This window comes from Alosa pseudoharengus, unplaced genomic scaffold (assembly GCF_046254945.1).
Source record: "Alosa pseudoharengus isolate Yale_2024_CS ecotype anadromous, Long Island Sound unplaced genomic scaffold, YU_APseudo_1.1 YU_APseudo_1.1_scf_17, whole genome shotgun sequence".
NCBI lineage: Eukaryota > Metazoa > Chordata > Actinopteri > Clupeiformes > Clupeidae > Alosa > Alosa pseudoharengus.
This window is the reverse complement of record NW_027468640.1, coordinates 6,717,865-6,738,291: the sequence shown is the minus strand read 5'-3', so window position 1 is coordinate 6,738,291 and position 20,427 is coordinate 6,717,865. Positions and strand designations below refer to the sequence as shown.

Genomic DNA, 20,427 nt, shown 5'->3' with positions numbered 1-20,427 from the left:
CTGATGTATTTGAAAAGGAAATAGTGACTGATACCAAATGAAAAAACAAAACTGTTTTTTAATACCCTCAATATCACACTTAATGCACATTTTTCCGAAATGTAGGGCCCTTTCTAAAGTCAGGAGACATTTAGTACAGACTTTAAATTGTTTACACATGCTTTTTGAGGAGGCTAGGGAAAATATTTGTCAAGATATTAATGCCCAAACATGGCATGTGTTTGTCAAGCTGTAAAAATTCAAGGTCTGAAAAAGATATGAAGACATAAGATTTGCACAGAAATATTACACAGACCTTGGTTTTAAGACCCATTGATTATATAGACAAGGTTTGAACAAAATCTGAGACAGTGCAGCAACAACCTTATCTGATTTGGCAAGGAATGACCCACCTAGATTCGAGTGGTTCTACTTAGCTTAGAATATTCAGCTCATTAATACAGCAGAATTGTATGAACATTTAGCTGAAATAAGTACAGCTTAAAGTAATGGATTAGTGAACTGCACAGGCATTCAACAACAGTTTTGACTTTAATATGAATACAAAACTCTACAACCCAAAACCTGACATGACTTTGATTACTCTTCATAGCCTTCAGGGGGCAGTGCAGTGCAAAATAGATAAATGAAAAATGACATATTGATCTATTGATTACTGTTTCATTCCATCATACTGTAAAATGGAAATATTTCAACCATCCAGTCACAGAGTACTCATTGAGTGATTTATGGACTTGCCTTGATCCAGCTGTGACATCATCACATTTGAAACCTATGAATCGATCCTCTGACCGGTCACTCTTCATGGACACAGAAATGGGCACAGGCGATGGAGGCCTCTCATAATGGAATGACCTGTGGTATAAGAAACAGAAACATCCATTGTTTACCATATGGAGCGGGAAAGCTACAACATGTGAGGACAACATCTTCTTTTAACTAATAATTTGGATCATGTGCATATTAGCCTACCTTTGCCCCTTTGGACAGTGTTCCCATTTTACGAGGACTTGGTTTGTTTTTCAAACAATGAAGTTATACTTCTGTAGCAGCACTTTCTTTCTGTCCAGTGATACCTAATTTGCTAATTTATTAACACAAAATTGAGCTCAGGTGCAATCAAGCTTGAGTTTTTCGAGTATTCACTAATCACACAATGTATGGTATATTATATAAATAAGATATGGTACCCAGGGACGTTTGGATGAACGTAACCGAAAACAGGAAACAAACCCAACTTGAAAACACTGTTTTTAATATTAGATAACAGGTTAATAACATTATTTATCGTTCCAATTAACATTTCTTTGTATATTATTCAAAAGTCCATAGACTTCGTAAGGCACCTGCCCACACAATGTTCCCCAGTACCCTTGTAGGAAAAGTCAAATTTAACATATCGGTGTCTCCCCTGTATAAAAAGCTAGGCCTACTATGAGTTGATAAAATGGATTCTCATATCCAGCCCCACACCCTGCCACACCCATCTGGTCCCTCTTCCTACGCCTGCCATGGGTCTACTCCACTTACTTGCGGTGTGAGCTGTACCCGAGAGCCCCGTCTCCCGCTTCACTGGGGGTGGAGTTCCCTGTGCTCCCGGTGTTCCCTAGAGGTGAGAACATCAGTAGGAAAGTTTTTCCTTTTTCCTTTTCCATTTCTTCAGACAGTTATACATCAGTTATATCCAATTATCATACACACATCACTGTCTGTACATGAACTATTTGAGGAAAAAATACTTTAAAAAACTTAAAAATACTATGTTGGACACTAAAATAAGTGAAGAGAGCGGGTCGTTTTTTCTTTTCTTTACCTGCATCTGGTGCTGTGCTCTTATGTTGTTCATGGCCTGTGTGCTTGCTGTTGAGGGCCGTCATGTTGGCGTAACGCTCAGCCAGCTTGCGTCGCCGCTCTGCCAGCTCCCGTCGATGCTCCGCCTTGTAGCGGGCGGTTTGATCTGCTGTGGACTCCATCGATGATATGGCAACGAACCTCGAGCCCTGACCTCCACTTCTTCTTTTACATCTTCCTCCTCACCAGCGCAGGCAACGTCTTCCTCCTTCCTATAATATATACAGTATTATCTCTTGTGCACTTTCTTTCCTTCACCATGGGACAGAGAATTTTTTTTTTTTCTGATGCAGAAAAATTGACAATAAAGCTGACTTTGACTTTAACTTTGACTTTGAGAGCACAACACATCAGACATTGTTGCTGATCCCGTGATCTGCAGTTTATGCCTCTGGACTGTTAAAGTGATCGGCTTTATGGCCTCCTGGATATGACTGAATCATAAAAGTGACCTTTGGTTGCCTCAGTTGTAAACCCACCACAACAACGTTGCCGCTGTAATTAATATTATTCCTGATCAATCTGAAGTTGGAAACTGATGTATAGTTGAATAGTTTTAAAACACTAAATTGCAAAATATGGATGGGGTTTTGAAGTTGAATGGTTTATTGTTCAGGATACCTCGGCCTTGTTGATGTATGATTATTTCTTTATTTGTTTATTTTACTGTACCAAATGTGAAAAATGGACAGTACGAAATTAAATATTTCATCAAGATTCTGCTGCAATGATTACAAAGCTCTGTGGTACTCTACTCCTGAAACACGAGTTCAGTCCCGTAAAACGATCTGACAGTGGTTACGCACACAAAGGTCTGCACCGTATAAAAAAGGCTTTCTAACTCTGTGTGACAATTAGGCCTATACATGAAAGCTTTCATGTGCTGTTCAGCTCAATGATCATTTACGCAGCATAGACCTACTGTATGCACTATAGCTTACCTCAGCTGCAGCTTGCCCTTGACCGATGTTACCAAATTCAGAAGGGAAACAATGAATAAACTTTCCTTGTTTTTCAATTTCAATACATCCAGTTGTCTATAAATGTGTCCTTACCTGCTGCTTACCAGCCGCTGAAAATGTCTGGCCCAGCATCATTTCTTGGTTTAAAATCTGGCCCAACTGAATTTGTAATTGTACAGCCCGTGCCTACAAGAATCTCTCGACCGCTCTCTTTCCCAAAATGGAGTCGGAGTAGCGTGATGACTGGACACCTCGGTTAAGTAACAACATGTAGCTGGTGGACTTTGTCTCCCTGTTCTTCCCTCTTGTTTCTCTCACTGGTCTGCTCTCTCTCTGCGGGTGTGGCAGATGTCACATGTTCACTCACACTGATTACTGGCTCGTCAGTATAGGCCTAAATAACCCAGGTAAGAACTTGCAGTGATGGATAAAGCGCCCCCTGGGCCTAAAATCAAGAATAGCTTGGAATACAAACTAAATGTTGCCATATATTTGCTTGCATATGTAGGCTACATAAACAACCACCCCTTCTGTCTTGCACATCCACATAAACAGCTCACACACCTACCACTTTTACGTTGCTCGTGAAATGTTCTTTTCTCAGTTTTCCTCTCGTTTCTGGCTGGGCCACTAGGAGGCTGATTCAGCGTCATCTGGGTTGTACCCTGACTATTATCGAAAAGTGTTCTTTATTAATCCATAAAATTACAATTTGTTTATGTCATGGCAAGCTTTTAAATTAAGGCACAAGTGATAAGGGACAGCTGCAACAGCAGCATGATGGGATGCTGGGATAGAAGCAACAGGTACAATTCCAAGAAAATTAAACTCTAAAATGTGCCAGAAAAGAACTCGGATATTCACACTCAGTCACTCGAGTTGGTTGGTTGCTAAGCGTCCCAGGTGTCAGTTTGGCAGCTGACAATGTGCAGATACACTCAATACACTCAATCAATACACTATATACAGTATGGGATGCCAGTTACACTCAATCAATACACTATCTACAGTATGGGATGCCAGATACACTCAGTCAATACACTATCTACAGTATGGGATGCCAGATACACTCAGTCAATACACTATCTACAGTATGGGATGCAAGTATCCAGTGTGTCTTATTTATTCCTGGAAGTAAAGAAAAAGGGTAGGCTACAGTATAGACTAGGCCTATTAGCATTACATTAATTTCCTTCTGGTGTCAATCCAGAATGTGTTGCTTTATCTCTCTCCAGTCTTAATCAAGTTTAGATGAGCTGGTCTGGTGAGGAATTTGATTCCAAATGCAGGGCATGAGTTTAAATGTTAGACTTTTCAGCCAAGTTGTAAAACTCCATGTCAGGACCCTTGCCCCTGCCCTGTTTAAAACATTGAGTCTTTGGCAAACAGTGCCCTCTGCTGGACAATGTGGCACAAAGACCGGGCAAGGAACAGATTCAAGTGTAGGCCTACCCTGCCTACAGTGTGTGTGTGACTCCAGTCTACTGCTCTCACTGCTGTAGGGTTTGTAGGGTTAATGCTGTTCTAGTGCTCTCACTGCTGTAGGGTTTGTAGGGCTAATACTGTTCTAGTGCTCTCACTGCTGTAGGGTTTGTAGGGTTAATACTGCTCTCACTGCTGTAGGGTTTGTAGGGTTAATGCTGTTCTAGTGCTCTCACTGCTGTAGGGTTTGTAGGGTTAGTGCTGCTCTAGTGCTCTCACTGCTGTAGGGTTTGTAGGGTTAGTGCTGCTCTAGTGCTCTCACTGCTGTAGGGTTTGTAGGGTTAATGCTGTTCTAGTGCTCTCACTGCTGTGCTGACCAGCTGCCTTTCCTCATCTACCACATTTCATTGCAATGTTTCACCTTTTGGTTTTACAACTATGTCAGTTAATATGATGTGAATTGCAAATATGTCACTTCATAATATCAGAGAATATTTTATTTTTATCTGGACAATTTACTACTCTAACCTCAAGAATTCTGACATTTGCAAAGCATGGCTGTCACCAATCTGGAAAAGGAACTGCTCCGCATTTATGGCGCTGACTATGAAGAGTTTGGGGGCAGGTGTGAACCTAAGCCAATCAGCATGGTTGGTCAACACTCATCTCTCTCAAAATGATTCAGCTACAGGTAATTCAGCAAAAGTATTTTGCCTTTTTGCTAGACAATCAGCTGCCCACAGATACTACAACAGCTAATATAATAGAACAGATGTTGCATGCATAGTACAGGACTTTTAAACACTGAATAGCACGCTTTATACCATAATCTCAGTTTGACTGTGCTGACTCCTTCAGGTAATGGTAACGTGTTAAATCAAGGACGCCAGTTAACACTGAACCTTTTAAACTTTTTCTGCACAGGAGAAGAAGGGTGTCAGGCCCGAATCCCGAGTAAAAAAGTTTAAAAGGTACTGCTGAGTGGTGTCCTTGATTTAAAACTTGTATTTATCATATTATTGATGCAAATCACCTTACATTTTATTTCATCCTTTTGCCCAATTAGTATGTTGTAATTCTCTTGTATTATGTTTTTGGTTGAAAAGTCCTGAAACCACAAGCTGATGTCTTTACTTGTTAGTGTAAGATTTGGAGTCATGCCAAGGCTGTTGAAATGGATCTTGCTGTGAGGAGCGGTGCCACCTGGTGGACAAACCACTTAAAAGCTTTCCTTTACTTAATTTAAAATATCTATCGGCCATTAGAAACACAGATACAGATAGATCAACACATATCAGAGGGGTAATTTCTCAGGACTCTACTTACTTTATGCACAGTGTAGAGGAATATTTAATATGGAAAATAATGGGAGCAGACTCAATTCATGTGTTTGTATACATTTACAGTTTGGATAATTCTTTAGTTTAGAGCACATCTGCCAGGCTGAGGGGCCAAGCCCTCTCTGGATCTAAGCAGCTCTCTGGGCTGATGGGTTTGATCTCAGTGCTGATGCTAAAACCCCAAAACCTTCATCTCCTACTGTACACATCCAGCCTGTAGGAGTGAGGGGAAAACACTTCATCAGATCAGCTGAAGGACTGTGTGTGTGTGTGTGTAAACAATGTGAAATGTGCAAGCCTGAGATTCAACAGGAATCTGCATTGGTGTCTATGACTTGAGACTAAATTATTTTTGTCAATTTCCTTTTTAACATTCAAAAAATACTGTCAAATTTAAAATATCTATTACATATTGCTGTGGTGTGTGTGTGTGTGTGTGTGTGTGTGTATTCATGAGTGTGTGATGAAGATACAAATTTAAGAAAGAAGAGTGTCAAGGGGTGTTTACAGCTGAATTAATAAATCATCATATCATGTGTGTGCTATGTGTTTGTGTGTGAGGACGTGTGTGTGTGTGTGTGTGTGTGTGTGTGTGTGTGCATTAGGGAATCTTTTGTGCTTGCTCTGCTGTTAGAGACCGCATGTCTCTATGCAAATACTGCAGAAGAGACAGAACTTAACACTAATTTCATATCTCATAACTCCTATATCAAGTCCACATCTCACTATCACTTCACTGGATGCATCAAGTCCACATCTCCTGGGCTTTATCAAAGTCTTAGTGTTTCTTCACTGGATGCAGCTTCACAACTTTAACGTACATACATACTGGAGCAGTGCAACCATCTCCATTCCCAAATGTAAATGTCTGTAAAGTGGAGGAAATTCTGCTGTGGGTAAACAACTGAGAGCGCTGTCTGTGAGACCTGACTGGGGCAGTTTGGGGGAAACCCCGGGGAAAGAGCGAGGCATTAACAGGAAGGAACGGGGTGGACACGGGGCAGAAGGCAGCAGAGTCCAGCAGAGACGACATCACACAGGTAGGTCATTCTCCGGAGATGCACATGGACCCTTTACAGTCTTCTATGAATATAGGTTATAAATTACGCAAATGCAACCTGTCTGTTTATCTCTTGATTGTAAGACTTGAATAATGTAAAAAAAAATAAATGAAGGTATATTGGTGATATGATCATCTTTCCGCTGTTCTTTCAGAATTCCATGGTTGTGATTATGATGTAATCACACCAGTCAGGCAACGATCCCTCATTTCAGTAGATCAGGTGAACAGTGAAATGTTTAGAGAGAAAGATGATTGTTTTTCTGTTTTGTTCCAGTCATGGCTCACTCAGGATGCTTCCTCCTGCTCTTCAGTACATGCGCATATGTCTCTCTCTCTCTCTGTATGTGTGTGTGTATTTGTGTGTTTTTTGCTGGAGAATGCAGTGTGATATTAGTGTCTGTGCTATATGTGTGTGTATGTGTTATAAACATTGTGGTGGAATGAGGTAGTCACATACAACAGTAACATTCAAACTCCAGGGGGAGTTTTTATCAGCAGGCAAAACACAAAAGTCACAGTGCTCTCTAATTGAGGTTTTTCTAGATCCTTGGCTAGCAGACCCAATACCAGTGTGAGAAAACAAAATAAAAGTCCCAATCTTGGTTGTAGCGGCGCAGGGTCTGGTGCAGCTCAGCGTACGTTGCAGCTCTCTCAGTCCACGTCTGCAAAAGAAAGCGCCAGACATCAGTGTTATGGTCCTTGTGAGGAGGGTTGAGTCCCCACAGGTGGAGCAGGTAATGGGCTTCAGGTGGAGGCTGCTCTGTGTCTCCACCCTGTGGCCCACTCCCAGGCCATGCTACACTGTGTATGTTGTGGTCCTGGCAGGGCAGGAGCTCCCCCTAGCTGCCAGGACCAGGCATGGCACTGAGGCTTAGGTGTTGAGGTCGTCACGGCTCTATGCACTTTGTACACTGTTTCAAGTCTGTTGTGAAATGCGGTAAATAAATAAATAACTTTAGCTTTTCCCCTTTTTCTTCCTTTTCCTTTACATAGATAGTGTGTTGTGATCATGATGTTACTATAGTAACTAAAGGGACTTCATGTTGCCCCCCATCTACTCCTACTACTGTATATCAGCATTGTCCAACCCATCCTATTATACTGGTCCACCTGCTTCTTCAACATGCTTACTGTCAAAAACTGTAACAAACTCACTCAACTAACCAATACTGCCACCAAAATAATAGGTCTGCATACCCCAAACTTACAAGAACCAAACACTAAGGCCATCGCACGTATTGCTCATGTAATTATCATTCAATATCCCTGGACATTACTCACCCACTCAACCGCTACTTCTCACCCCTACCCTCTGGCAGGAGGTTTAGTAGCATAAAGTGCAATAAAGCCCGCTTCAGCAGAAGCCTAATCCCCTTTGGAATCCAAATACTCAACAACACAAAGCCCCACAGATAAATTTATGCAGTGCAATAATGTATGTTTTTCCCATGAACCCCCAATAATTTATGTAAAAGTCTGTGTCAAATGCCTATGATGTATGTAATGTGTATGTCTGTATGTGTCATTCCTATGTCTATGACCATGTATGTGCCATCCTGTGTTTGTGACCATGTAGGATGGAAAGCGGTAAGTCAGAGCTCTCATGTTCCACCTCCACAGCAAGTCCTGCTGCTGTAGTCACGGCTCCTTATTAACACGTTATACCATGGTCTAGTTGAAAAGGGTGTCGTTTAAAAAGTGATATACTACACCTATGAAGTAGATCTGGTAAAAAGAAGTTTAATCGCCGTTACATATCAATGCTTATGAATGGACACTTTAAAACATATTACTCCAAATATCAATGTGAAGCAGCCAGTACACAAGTGAGAGGAAGGCATAATTAGAGGATAACAGAACTGGAGAACAGAAATAGGAGCAACATCCTCCTGAGTAAAGACAGCACAGAGGGAGGAGCTGTTGGAAACCTGCCATATACGCTATATAAAGTGTCTTCAATGGGACACTTATCTCATGTACAGTGAAGAAGAATGTTTAATGTGGAATACAAAAGGATGGATTCATAAGACATGTATTTTTATGTTTACAATCACTTTAAAACATATTATTTCAAATATCAATATGAAGCAGCCAGTACACAAGTGAGATGGAGACATAACTAGAGAGCAGAACTGGAGAACAGAGCAGAACAGAACTGGAGAACAGAACAGAACAGAACTGGAGAAGAGAGCAGAACAGAACTGAAGAACAGCAATAGGAGCAACATCTTACAGACAGACACAGTGGTTGGAAACCTACTGTATACGATATATAGTGCAAATGAATACGCTCTTATATTCCTAGTACAAGCTTGAGCTATTTCCATGGTGAGGTAAAGAACACACACCAACACTCAATTGTATGTTATTAAATTGTGTGTGTGTGTGTGTGTGAACAGACTGTAGGTGAGAAGGAAAGCAACACAAAAACAATTCACATGAGTATACATGAGTGATGCACTCAGATACAGCACAATACAGCCTTCAGAGTGAGCATTTTCAACTTCATATAGTGCCAACGTGACACTTATTTTATGAACAGTGTAAATAATATTTAATGTGGATTATAATTGGGATGGATTCATTTAGGGTCCATGTATTTTTAAATGTTTACAGTTTGGATCTTTCTGAAGTTCAGAGAGCAGCTGCTGTGCTGAGGGTCTGGGCTGATACTCCTTCAGATTGAGCTCTCTGAGGGCTGATGGGTTTGATCTCAGTGCTGATGCTAAAGCTCTGAAACCTTCATCTGTTATACTGCAGTACTGCAGGCTGTAGGAGAAAGAGGGAAACACTTCATCAGATCAGCTGAAGGACACGTAGAGACCAAAGAGGGAAGCCGTTGTTATGGACATGTAAAGGTGTATGAGTGTGACATGTGTGAGTCTGAGATTTAGCAGGAGAAAATGTGTGTATGAGTTTGAAATGTGTAAACCTGAGATTCAGCAGGAGAAACTGATGTCTGTGTTTATGAGTGAGACTATGTAACTATAAAATGTTTACAATCAACTAAAACTCTTCTGTCAAATTTACAATTATTTCTCTCACTCTCTCTCTGTGTGTGTGTGTGTGTGTGTGTGTGTGTGTGTGTGTGTGTGTGATACAGAGATACACACACACTCACACATGTGTTTGCATGTGTTTGTGTGTGTATGTGTGTGTGTATGTGTATATGTGTGTTTGTGTGTGTGTGTGTGATACAAAGTAAAGTAAGTAAAGAAGAGTATCAAAATGTGTTTATACATTAATAGTAACCCTTCACAATAAATAAAATATAAAATAATATCATGTGGGCACGGGTGTGATGAAAAAGAGAAGGCAATGAGGTAAGAAATGTTTCAATAAAGAAGTGTTTACAAATTAATATTACGTTTTTTAATATAGGACAGAACTCATCAGTACTTTAACTTTCACCCCAGTTCAGTTTAGATTAAGGTGTTGAGCAGGTAATTCCTGTATTTCGCCCCAGTTCAGTATAGATTAAAGAAAGATCTGAGTGACAGCACTCATCAGTACTTTTTGACTTTATTAAAATCCCACGGCCCAGTTCAGTTTAGATTAAGGTGTATTTCTCCAAATGAATATTACAACTTCACATGTGAATAAGTCAACACTTGTGTGAAAAGAGCATAACAATTAACGGTCACTGTCAAATTCCCTGATAGCAATTCAGTATTTGATCTTGTGATACTCACTCTAGTTCCTCCAGTTTACAGTTGGGATCCTCCAGAAGAGAAGAAAGATGCTTCACTCCTGAGTCTCCTGCGTCATTCCAACCCAGCCGCAGCTCTCTCATGTGTGAGGGGTTTGATCTCAGTGCTGATGCAAGAGCTTTGAAGCCTTCTTCTCCAATACTGCATTTCTGCAGGCTGTAGAGAGAAGTTGGAAAAACATTTCATCTTGATGTCCTTTTGACGATCAAATATTACTGTGAAATTTCAAATAATATCTGCAGATATGTGTGTAAAATTGTGTGTACAAATAATGTGTGCACAGGGAAGTGTCTGTGATAAAAAGAGCAGGGAAAATGTCTTGTGTTCTCCTTCAGAGAACAGAGGTTACATCCGTAACCATTAGCTCTCTTTCAGTCGAGTTCACTCTATGGGAACACATCTACCAAAGTGCCTCATTGGTGACTATGGACAAGCGCTCACATTACCAGATTCATAAAGGGTTGCTGAATGCACAAGGTCTGGAGTATAAACTGACTACATAGCACAAGCTACACACACTGTACATACAAGCTACATACACTGACAGGTCTCGCATCTGACTGCGGCACACACACAGCTCAAGGGCGGAAGCTCACTGGTTGGGGACTAGTTTTGATGGTGTGCAACTGAGGGTGCACTTCCAGAGGCTTCCAATATTCACGTGAGACTGTTCCGAGCGCCCAAACACAGTCATGAACGCAGGCCTGTACGTAACACAGAGACTACTGATGAGTGTTCATATCCAGCCGTAGCAGAGCTGCGTAGTAGGGTTTAATATTTTTCCCGAAAATGAGATGTATCAAATCCCGGGAAAAGACGACGCATTTCCCGGGAATCCCGGGAAATAGCTGTTTTTTGTAGTTGTTGTTTTTAGCCCAAGTAATGTATGATATCACTAAAATATGCGTTCCCAAATCGCAAACTGACATTTTTATATTATTTGTATCATTATTAGGCCAAAAGAACACAGTTTATGTCCATCGACAAAGTTTGCAATTATCATTTCTGCTGCGTGCGTGATAGGCCTATCTGCCGCAGCACTATACTAATGCCAAGTGGATTGTCTAGGCAGCCCTTATAAAACCAATATATTACAGAACTCCATTATAAAAACTGACGAAATCTCCTAAAGTAAACCATGGAATGATTCCTAAACCATTCTGATAAACGAAATCCATGATGTGGCTATTGAGATTTGTTAATGGCTGCAAATGGGAATAATCACTCGAAGATAACCAAATGTTTCTTTATTAAGGCAGGACAGGCATATTTATCTTTTAAACATCACAAAGTTCAAATAAATTAAATAAAACGACCCACAGAAATGTGCATCTGTGCACAACAAAAAAGACAGGGCCATAGGCCTATAAGCTATAGGCTAAAACTGAGTAGAAACAATAATAATAATAAAAAAAAGCCTAAACACTCTGCCGCAATATCAACATTGCATTTGAAAGCATTTCATTTCTTATCACCTTGCCCTTCTTTCTTTATTTTCTGAAAATGTGCTTTTAAGAAGCAGAGCGCGTCCACTGACTGCGCTCAGGCGGTTTCGCATTTTTGTTACAAATTGGCCGCAGATAGAGAATGCTCTCTCCGCCTCCACAGATGTAGATACTGCTGCGTAGGCTACTGAATGCAACGTTACCGTAAGACAACAATAGACGCGCACTCCAATAGGAGTGCACTGGAATTTTTTTTTACTTTCATTTCCCGTTTCCCGTCATAACATTTCCCGGGAATCGGGAAATAGTTTTGATCAGATTTCCCGGGAATCCCGTCTCCCGGGATTAAACCCTACTGCGTAGTCAGCTCAGAAGAGAGGTGCAGCTGAAGGCTATCACCAGTGGTATAAGCGGGGAGTTAGACACCTAAGTATGTTGCACGGACGGTGATCAGAGTCTAGTTATGGCCGATCTGTGGCTTGAAATGAACAGTGGGGCTCCCAGGCACAGAGGGGGCACTCACCTTAGGTGCTGTACACTAGGGATATCACCTCCACTAGCCAGTGGGAGAGGTGCTGCACCCTTTTGACGCATTGAAGATCCTACATCGTGTGCTGAATGTCAGAGAGAGAGAACACCTTCGAACACGTGTCGTAGCAGCTTTGGGAGACAACCAGTTGCAGTTGGATGACGCATGGGAAGAAATTCGCCAGTGGCTACGACAACAAGCAAAGGCCACAGTTGACTGGTCCAAGATCTCTGCTTGCCTGCAGAAAGAGGGAGAGTCGGTGTACACCTACGGGAACCGCTTCATTGAACTCTACCTGCAATACGGGGGAATGAACCATGACTCCGACACCATCGCAGCAGCCACCGAGGCGCCGTTGAAGAGCCAATATCTGCGGGGGCTCCTGCCTGACATCCAAAAAGGAGTAAAACTCATTTTCGCCAATTGGGAGGATGACAACATTGATTTCCATCAAGTCATGAACTGTGCCATCAGAGTAGCACGCGATACTGAGGTGAAGATCAGGAACCTGAATGCCAACAAGAGAGAGGGCAAGGAGACGCGAGAAAAGAAAGGGAAGTGCCACAGCTGTGGGAAGACAGGCCACTGGAAAAGAGACTGCAAGGAAAAACCGAAAAACTGGAAGTCCTGTGGGGAAGAACCAAACCGCCGGAGGAGAGATGAGGGGTCCGACAATGATGAGGACAAGAAAGCCATGTTGAAAAGATTTAAAAACCTGAGCATGGAGCAGCTGGAAACCCTCTTCTCTGCGGTCCCGGGAAACTAGACACCCCCTCACTCCGATCAATTGCCGCCGCCCTACGACTTGCCGACAACACCCTTTATGTTACTGCCTTGCTTGAAGAACACATTGAAATTGAATTTTTGATTGACACTGGTGCTGAACTCACAGTCTTTTCGTCCAAACTATTGAAGAAACACAAAATTCCTCTGTCAGGTGTCACCAAGGCAGCTTGTGGACCATCTGGAGAGAAATTCAGTCTGAAGCAAACAGCCCCAGTCACCATAGCCATTGGACCCACCGAGGTAACATGCCACCTATGGGCAGGCGACCAGATCCGCGAACCCCTGCTGGGGATGGATGTGCTGCTGTCCTTTAATGCCAGCCTCGAATTTGAAGATGGAGAAGTCTCTCTAAACCTGCGAAGGCTGAAGAGAGAGGACCTCCGGGAACACGCTGCATGGGCCAAAGGAAAGAACGACTGTGGACTGCTGGATATGGAACCTGTCAGACTGACTGGAAGACCACCTCCGTGTGTGAAGCAATATCCCATCAATCGAGCTGCCTTGGACGCCCAATCATCAAGGAATTAGAGGAAAGAGGAGTCATCGCCAAAACAAAGTCTGCTTCCAATGCCCCAGTCTGGCCCGTGAAAAAGGCCAACAACACCTGGAGATTGACCATTGACTATCGGGAAGCCAACAAGACTCTTGACCACATCTGCCCAATAGTGCCAGACGTGTCCACCATTTTCAACTCTTTGACACCGGAGCATAAAATGTTCACGGTGCTGGACAGCGTCAACGCCTACTGGACAATTCCCATCGCCACAGAGTGTCAAGACTGGCTGGCCTTCTCCTTTGACGGGAGCCAATACCATTGGAAAAGACTGCCTCAGGGCCTAAGCTGCGCACCAACCATCTACCACCAGGCGCTACGACGACACCTCACGCTTCCTGAAGCACCCAAATTGACCTCAGAGGTCATCACGTATTTGGACGACATTTTGATTGCATCTGAGACTGAAGAAGAACACGACAGAGACGTGCTGGCCTTGCTGGACTATCTGCACGCCAAAGGCCACAAAATCAGCTACGAAAAAGCACAATTGTCCCAGAGTGAAGTTGTGTTCCTTGGACAAAAGATATCCCCAGGCAAACGTGAAATCACTCAAGACCGAACTGCTGCAATCCGAAGGACCCCAGACCCCAAGACGGTCAAAGAACTTCAATCTTTTCCTGGGCTCTGCAATTACAACAGATCCTGGGTGGAATGTTACACTGAGATTGCTCAGCCCCTAAATGACTTGCTAAAAAGAAGACCAGATTCGAGGGAACAGATCCAATTTGTAGAAGAACAACGGAAAGCGTTTGAAGATTTGAAAAATGCACTGTGTGAAGCCCCAGCCCTGGGAATACCCAATGTCAGACGACCATTCACTCTCTATGTCAACGAGAACCGTGGCTATCTGACATCCATACTGTCACAAGAACATGGAGGCCTGATGAGACCGGTGGGCTACTATTCTGCTAAACTTGACACTACAGCCCTTGGGTTTGGACCCTGTCTGAGAGCAGTACAGGCTGTATACTTAGCTATACAGCTGGTCAACAACATCGTGCTCGACCAACAGCTGTTTGTCAAATGCCCACACTCAGTGAACACCTTGATGGCCGGAAGAAAAGTTCCATGTGTCTCGGACAGCCGTTGGGGAAACTGGCAAGCGGTGCTTGAATCTCCAAACATTGTCATTCAGAAAGCTACAATATCCAACCCATCCACCATGCTAGCTCCCACTGACACCGACGGGACAGAAGACCACAGGTGTGAAGACCTGGTGGCTCTCTTAGAGCAGGAACACCCAGTGAAGGAGGAACCCCTCCAAAACCCAGACTTAGTACTGTTCACTGATGGCTCCTCGCTAGTGGAGGATGGAACTCGTGGCGCTGGATGGGCCGTGACAACCGAACACGAAGTATTGGCATCTGATTCCATGACCCCTGGCACTTCAGCCCAACAAGCAGAACTGAAAGCAATGATTGAAGCTTTGAAACTCGCAGAAGGGAAGACAGCTACTGTGTATTGTGACTCACGCTACAAGTTAGAATTACAGTTACAATGGATTTTGGACTTCTGTGGAAACAACGGGGTTTTGTAACAGCTAGAGGAACACCCATCAAAAACGGAGAGCTTGTGGCTGAATTGTTGGATGCAATGCAACTACCAAAAGACCTAGCAGTTGTAAAAGTGAAAGCACACACAAAGGAAGACACCCTTGAGGCAAGAGGCAATGCATTGGCGGATGCGGCGTCAAGAACAGCCGCAAGAAAAAGAGAAGGGGGGATAACGAAACGACAAACGAGAATGGACACGAGAATGGAAACACGGACGGATCTAACGGTAACAGGAAATTTTTTGAAAATGACAACGAGAAATGCATGATGAGAGTGACAAAGAAGGTCAAGGAAGAAGGGAAACAGGAAAGTTTGGCCAACATCAAAGACATGCAGAACAGCGCAAGCCGAGAAGAGAAGTGGACTTGGATTGAAAATGCGGCGAAGCTCCATGATGACAACTTGTGGAGGTTTGGAACACGAACAGTGGCTCCAGAAAGTCTTCTGCCATATCTGGCGACGCAAATTCATTCGCTTGGACACGTGGGAGTGGAAAAGATGAGGAACAGATTCATACAGGTCTGGTGGGCCCCGAAGTTCACAGCAACGGCCAGGGACATCGTCAAGCGGTGCGTCACCTGTCGAGAAAACAATCACGACAGAAAGGTCAAGCTGCCAATGTTGAAAACACTTGCTCCACCAGGGCCTTTCAGAGTTCTTCAGATAGATTACATCACCCTTCCGAAGTGCAAAGGCTATCGCGACGTTCTGGTTGTCCTGTGCAAGTTCTCCAGGTGGATCGAGGCATTCCCTGCACGATCTGGAACTGCATTACACACTGCCAAAGTCCTCGTGAAAGACATCATTCCCCGATACGGATTGCCGGAACAGATCTGCTCAGACAACGGAACCCACTTCACGGGAGCAGTCTGCGCCGAGGTGGCCCGCATGCTGGATGTGCAATGGTCCCTGAACTGCCCTTACCACCCAGAATCCTCTGGGCAGGTGGAGAGAGCCAACCGGACGTTGAAGGAACGACTGGCCAAGAAACATCAAGAAGGCATTCCTTGGGTTGACGCCTTACCAACAGTCCTGTGTAGCATGCGTGCTACAAGCAACAAGGACACAGGACTCAGCCCATTTGAGATCGTGACTGGCAGACCTTTCTCTGCATCAGGCACGATTGATCTGAGGAAGGCCGACATCCACCTGACATCAGATGCAATGCTGAACTACTGTGTGCAATTGACAGAAGCGGTCCAGACAGCGGCTAATCAAGTGAAAGAGGCCTGGGGAGACCCTCTGGAAGGTGGGCACTCTCTAGTGCCAGGTCAGTGGGTGATGATTCACAAGCCCCAAAGGTTAGCGCTAGAAGCGAGGTACGATGGGCCGTATCAGATATTGTTGATAACACAGTCGGCAGTTAAGGTCCAGGGCAAAGCCAAATGGATACATGCAAGTCACTGCAAACTAGTTGATCCGCCTGAAACATGACACGCCCGGGCAGGGTACGAATTATATCTGATTTTCCGCCCGTCTTCTTTTTAGAAATAGGGTGTAGACCAGGGAGGAAGATTCACGGAAGACTTTCATTTTGACGGTGGATTTGTTATTTTCACGGGAGGTCAGAGGAAAAATGAAAAGGGTAGGGACACCAGGGTAGAATCTTTCCCTTAACCGAGCCTGCCTGGAGTGTTGTGATAATTGACACTTATTGACACAATCTCATGCTCAGAAAGAAAGGTGATAGACTTGGACAAGTCTTACCTGTTTTTTATTATTGGCATTAGCTATTAACTAATTCAGGAGTGATTATATATACCTGTGAAATGTTCAATCAGAATGGATCATTATGTATTTTTCATATTAGATTGTTATGTTAAAATCAATACTATAACTTAGGATTGTTCTCACTGCAACCATGACCATCCTTCAACTGATACTGCTCTTCACTTTTACTCCACATGTACCCATGAAGTTGCCTGAAGCCACGGACATCATCCAGGACAGAGACTTTTGCCTTTGAACTGAACTGTTGCCTGCCGGTCTCCTGCACTTCTCCCCAAGAAGACTCTGTTTCCCAAAAGGAATCTTCAACTCCATCATTCTCTAACAGCGATCAGCTCACTGAACTCTGTGTTGTGTAACTGTTGTTGTGTGTCTCCCTTCACCATCTGAAAATGTCACTGAAAATGTTGTTTTGTTTTGCTGTTATCCTGTGTCACCTGGTTATTGTTACTGATACTCTTTATGACAGCCATCATGATGTGCACAAGGACAACACCTTCCTGAAGACGGCTCACGGGTTGGCACAGGCCAAACGTAAGCAGTCGTGTTGGGTATGTGGGTTAATGCCATCTGCCTCTGAGGTGTATCCTTACATAGCCATCCCCTTTACCATCCCAGAGTATGTAGCAGCCTTTAACAGTACTACAAATGGTTCCCCTGATGACATCTTTCCCAATCCTCCATGGGTCAAAGGGCCCCCTACTAAACTTAAATTGAGTTATGCCCCACGTGGTGTGATCTGTTGGGTGGCCGACAAGAGTGGACGGTCGGTGGTAGGTCAGAGCATCTGCCCATATGAAGTTCCAGTTGGACAGACGGAGGTTTCCATTGAACAGTCAGGTGAAGTGGTCCTTATTCCCCTTCCCCCGATGATGCGTGTTCCAGGTATAACACCAGGAAGCACGGTCGTCAGTAATGCACTAGCCCCTGTACGTGACTCCATGTTTGTGTGTGGACAGTATGCATATTCCTATCTTCCCCCTAATTGGCGAGGCTCTTGTTATTTAGCTTATGTTGTTCCAGCTGTGAGGATCGTGGAGAGGGGACGTTTGGTGGGTATGTCAACATCCATACACCCTAGGACTAAGCGTGACGCTTTTGGAGGTCACAGTATTGTTGCAACCCCGACACAGAGATTCTTTGCCGCTTCAATTCCAACTTATGGCCTAACTGTGGCGCTTGATGAGATTAGAGATCTGGTACACATTGTTGATGTAGTAGCTAATGACACTGCACGCGCTCTTTCAGACATTGAACGGAAACTGTATGCAGTAAGACAGGTTGCCCTTCAGAATAGGCTCTGCCTGGACGTGGTTTTGGCCAGTAAGGGAGGTGCTTGTGCTCTGATTGGACAGGAATGCTGTACTTATGTGCCTGACTCGACCGGTAATGTCTCCAATTACATCAAAGATATTTACACCAATGTGCAGCAGCTTAAGCGGGATAATGGTAGCTGGTCCCTGGGAGGTTGGTTGAGTAGCTGGGGTGGGCCCCTGTTTGCTCAGATTGTCCAGTTCATTATGCCCCTGCTCATTCCCATCGTTGTCATCTACTTAGTTATCCAAGTATTGTTGTGTATCATCAAGCGTGCCACCACTACCACTCCAAGATTGGCCCCTGTTAGAGTGCCTCCTGCCCAGCCTCTGGATGATACGAGGATGTGGCTTTGATTCCTTCCCTTTTTAATTCCCTTTTTGTGTGAGACAATCCTCCGGAACGAAATCAGTTGTTATGTTTTCTTTTAAGACACCGGCACTTTTTCCTTTTTCTAAGTGCTAGAGAAGTAATCTTGTCTTGGTTTGTCCTCTGTTCTTTAGTCCACATCAGACTCCTTTTATTTGTTTTGTTTTGTATGAACTATAAAAATCTGTGTTTTTTAGTTGATCAAGAGGGGGGACTGTTGGAATCTGGGGTATTTCTGTGTGTATTCTGATGTGTTCATCTGTGTCACTTTTGTGTATAGTAGAGACGTGGAGAGGTGCATGCCATTGTTTCACTCCCTAGTTCCTTAGGCGCCTATATGGCGGCACATAGGATTGAATATCAACAGTGTCAGAATGTCATGTTCCTGGCCGTAGTGATAGCATGGGCAGAATGAGATATCACCTGTTATTCTGTTTTCAGGGCTAGTACTTTTCCTATTATTTCTGGTGCCTGGTACCTTCCACGTTGGCATGATTTACGTTGATATGATTTTAGTATAACAGGCTTTGTCTCAGGTTTGGACTTCGAGACGGATCGAGGAAGCGACTCGGGGAGCATCTTATGCCAAGACGCTCTACAGCAGCCCGCTTCTACTAACTACCACACCTGTTAGACTCTGTGCAGTTTTACTGTTTGAGACTTAGTCTGTGCTCAGTTAGTGAGTGTTGTACCATCTACAATAAATTCTTTTGATCACCGATCCTGATCCAGCCGTCAAGCTTTATTGACCATCTTCAATACAGACATCTGAACTAAAACACAACGCAAAACGATCGTGAATCCAACAACCTCCACTAGCCAGTGGGAGAGGTGCTGTACACTAGGGATATCACCTCCACTAGCCAGTGGGAGAGGTGCTGTACACTAGGGATATCACATCCACTAGCCAGTGGGAGAGGTGCTGTAGGGATATCACCTCCACTAGCCAGTAGGAGAGTCTTTGCTTTGATAGGGCATGCCCCACTGCCTGGGCCCCGTAGCAGATGAACAGCTGTTGGGTCTTGTGTAGGGGGTGCGTTCGTTCAGTGTAGGCACGCAGTGCTCTCACCAAGAGTTTGAGTAGCCAGAGCTCCTCTGGCTGGACGTCTGGTTAAAAGGCGGCTACTCCAAAGGGCTGAGGGCAGCACCTTAGGCTGGTAGAAGGGGTTAGGAATCAGGATGTAAGCAAACAGGCACTTGACACTGGCCCATGTCAAGGCCAGTTGAAGTGCAGTCCTGAGGGAGCATTGGAGCTCAATCTCGTCTAGGGGCTCCTAGGGGGCACCAGCAAGGGCTTTTAGCACCACTGTGATGTCTCATGGGGGCATTGATGCTGTTGAAGGGGGCACCAGCAAGGGCTTTTAGCACCACTGTGAGGTCTCATGGGGGCATTGACGCTGTTGAAGGGGGCACCAGCAAGGGCTTTTAGCACCACTGTGAGGTCTCATGGGGGCATTGATGCTGTTGAAGGGGGCCTGAGAAGCAGAGCCAGGGGATTTGGGAAATGACCTGGGTCAGATTTGAATGGACCCAAGTGTGGTATGGGCACTGCAGGCAGTTTTTTCAAAATTCTCTGTCAAATTCACTGACAGCAACTCAGCATTTGGTCTTGTGATACTCAAACATTCCTTTGTCCCATTGTCAGTAAAGCTCATTAATGAGCAAATGTAGGGAGGTTTTTGTGTATTGTATACAGTGTATCAGCTCCTTAATGTTAAAACTTTAATAAGCGCCAGCACTGTAATATGTACCAGCACTTTAATCTGCACCAGCACCTTTAATATGTACTAGCCCTTAATA

General features: G+C 43.9%; 1 protein-coding gene across 9 annotated transcripts in view; it reads right to left on the bottom strand.

Annotated features, from left to right (window-relative positions):
- The window catches only part of LOC143127181 (NLR family CARD domain-containing protein 3-like), a 237,603-nt gene that overhangs the window by 138,982 nt on the left and 78,194 nt on the right, over positions 1-20,427 (bottom strand). For 7 of the 9 annotated variants that reach the window (XM_076288498.1, XM_076288503.1, XM_076288500.1 and 4 more), the window contains exon 23: positions 10,330-10,503. In XM_076288498.1, coding sequence (XP_076144613.1) covers positions 10,330-10,503 — 174 coding nt within the window. Of the gene's footprint in view, positions 1-738; positions 856-1,530; positions 1,607-1,813; positions 2,064-8,358; positions 9,407-10,329; positions 10,504-20,427 lie in introns of those variants that run through there. The other 2 variants (XM_076288514.1, XM_076288506.1) reach the window with 2 other exon arrangements.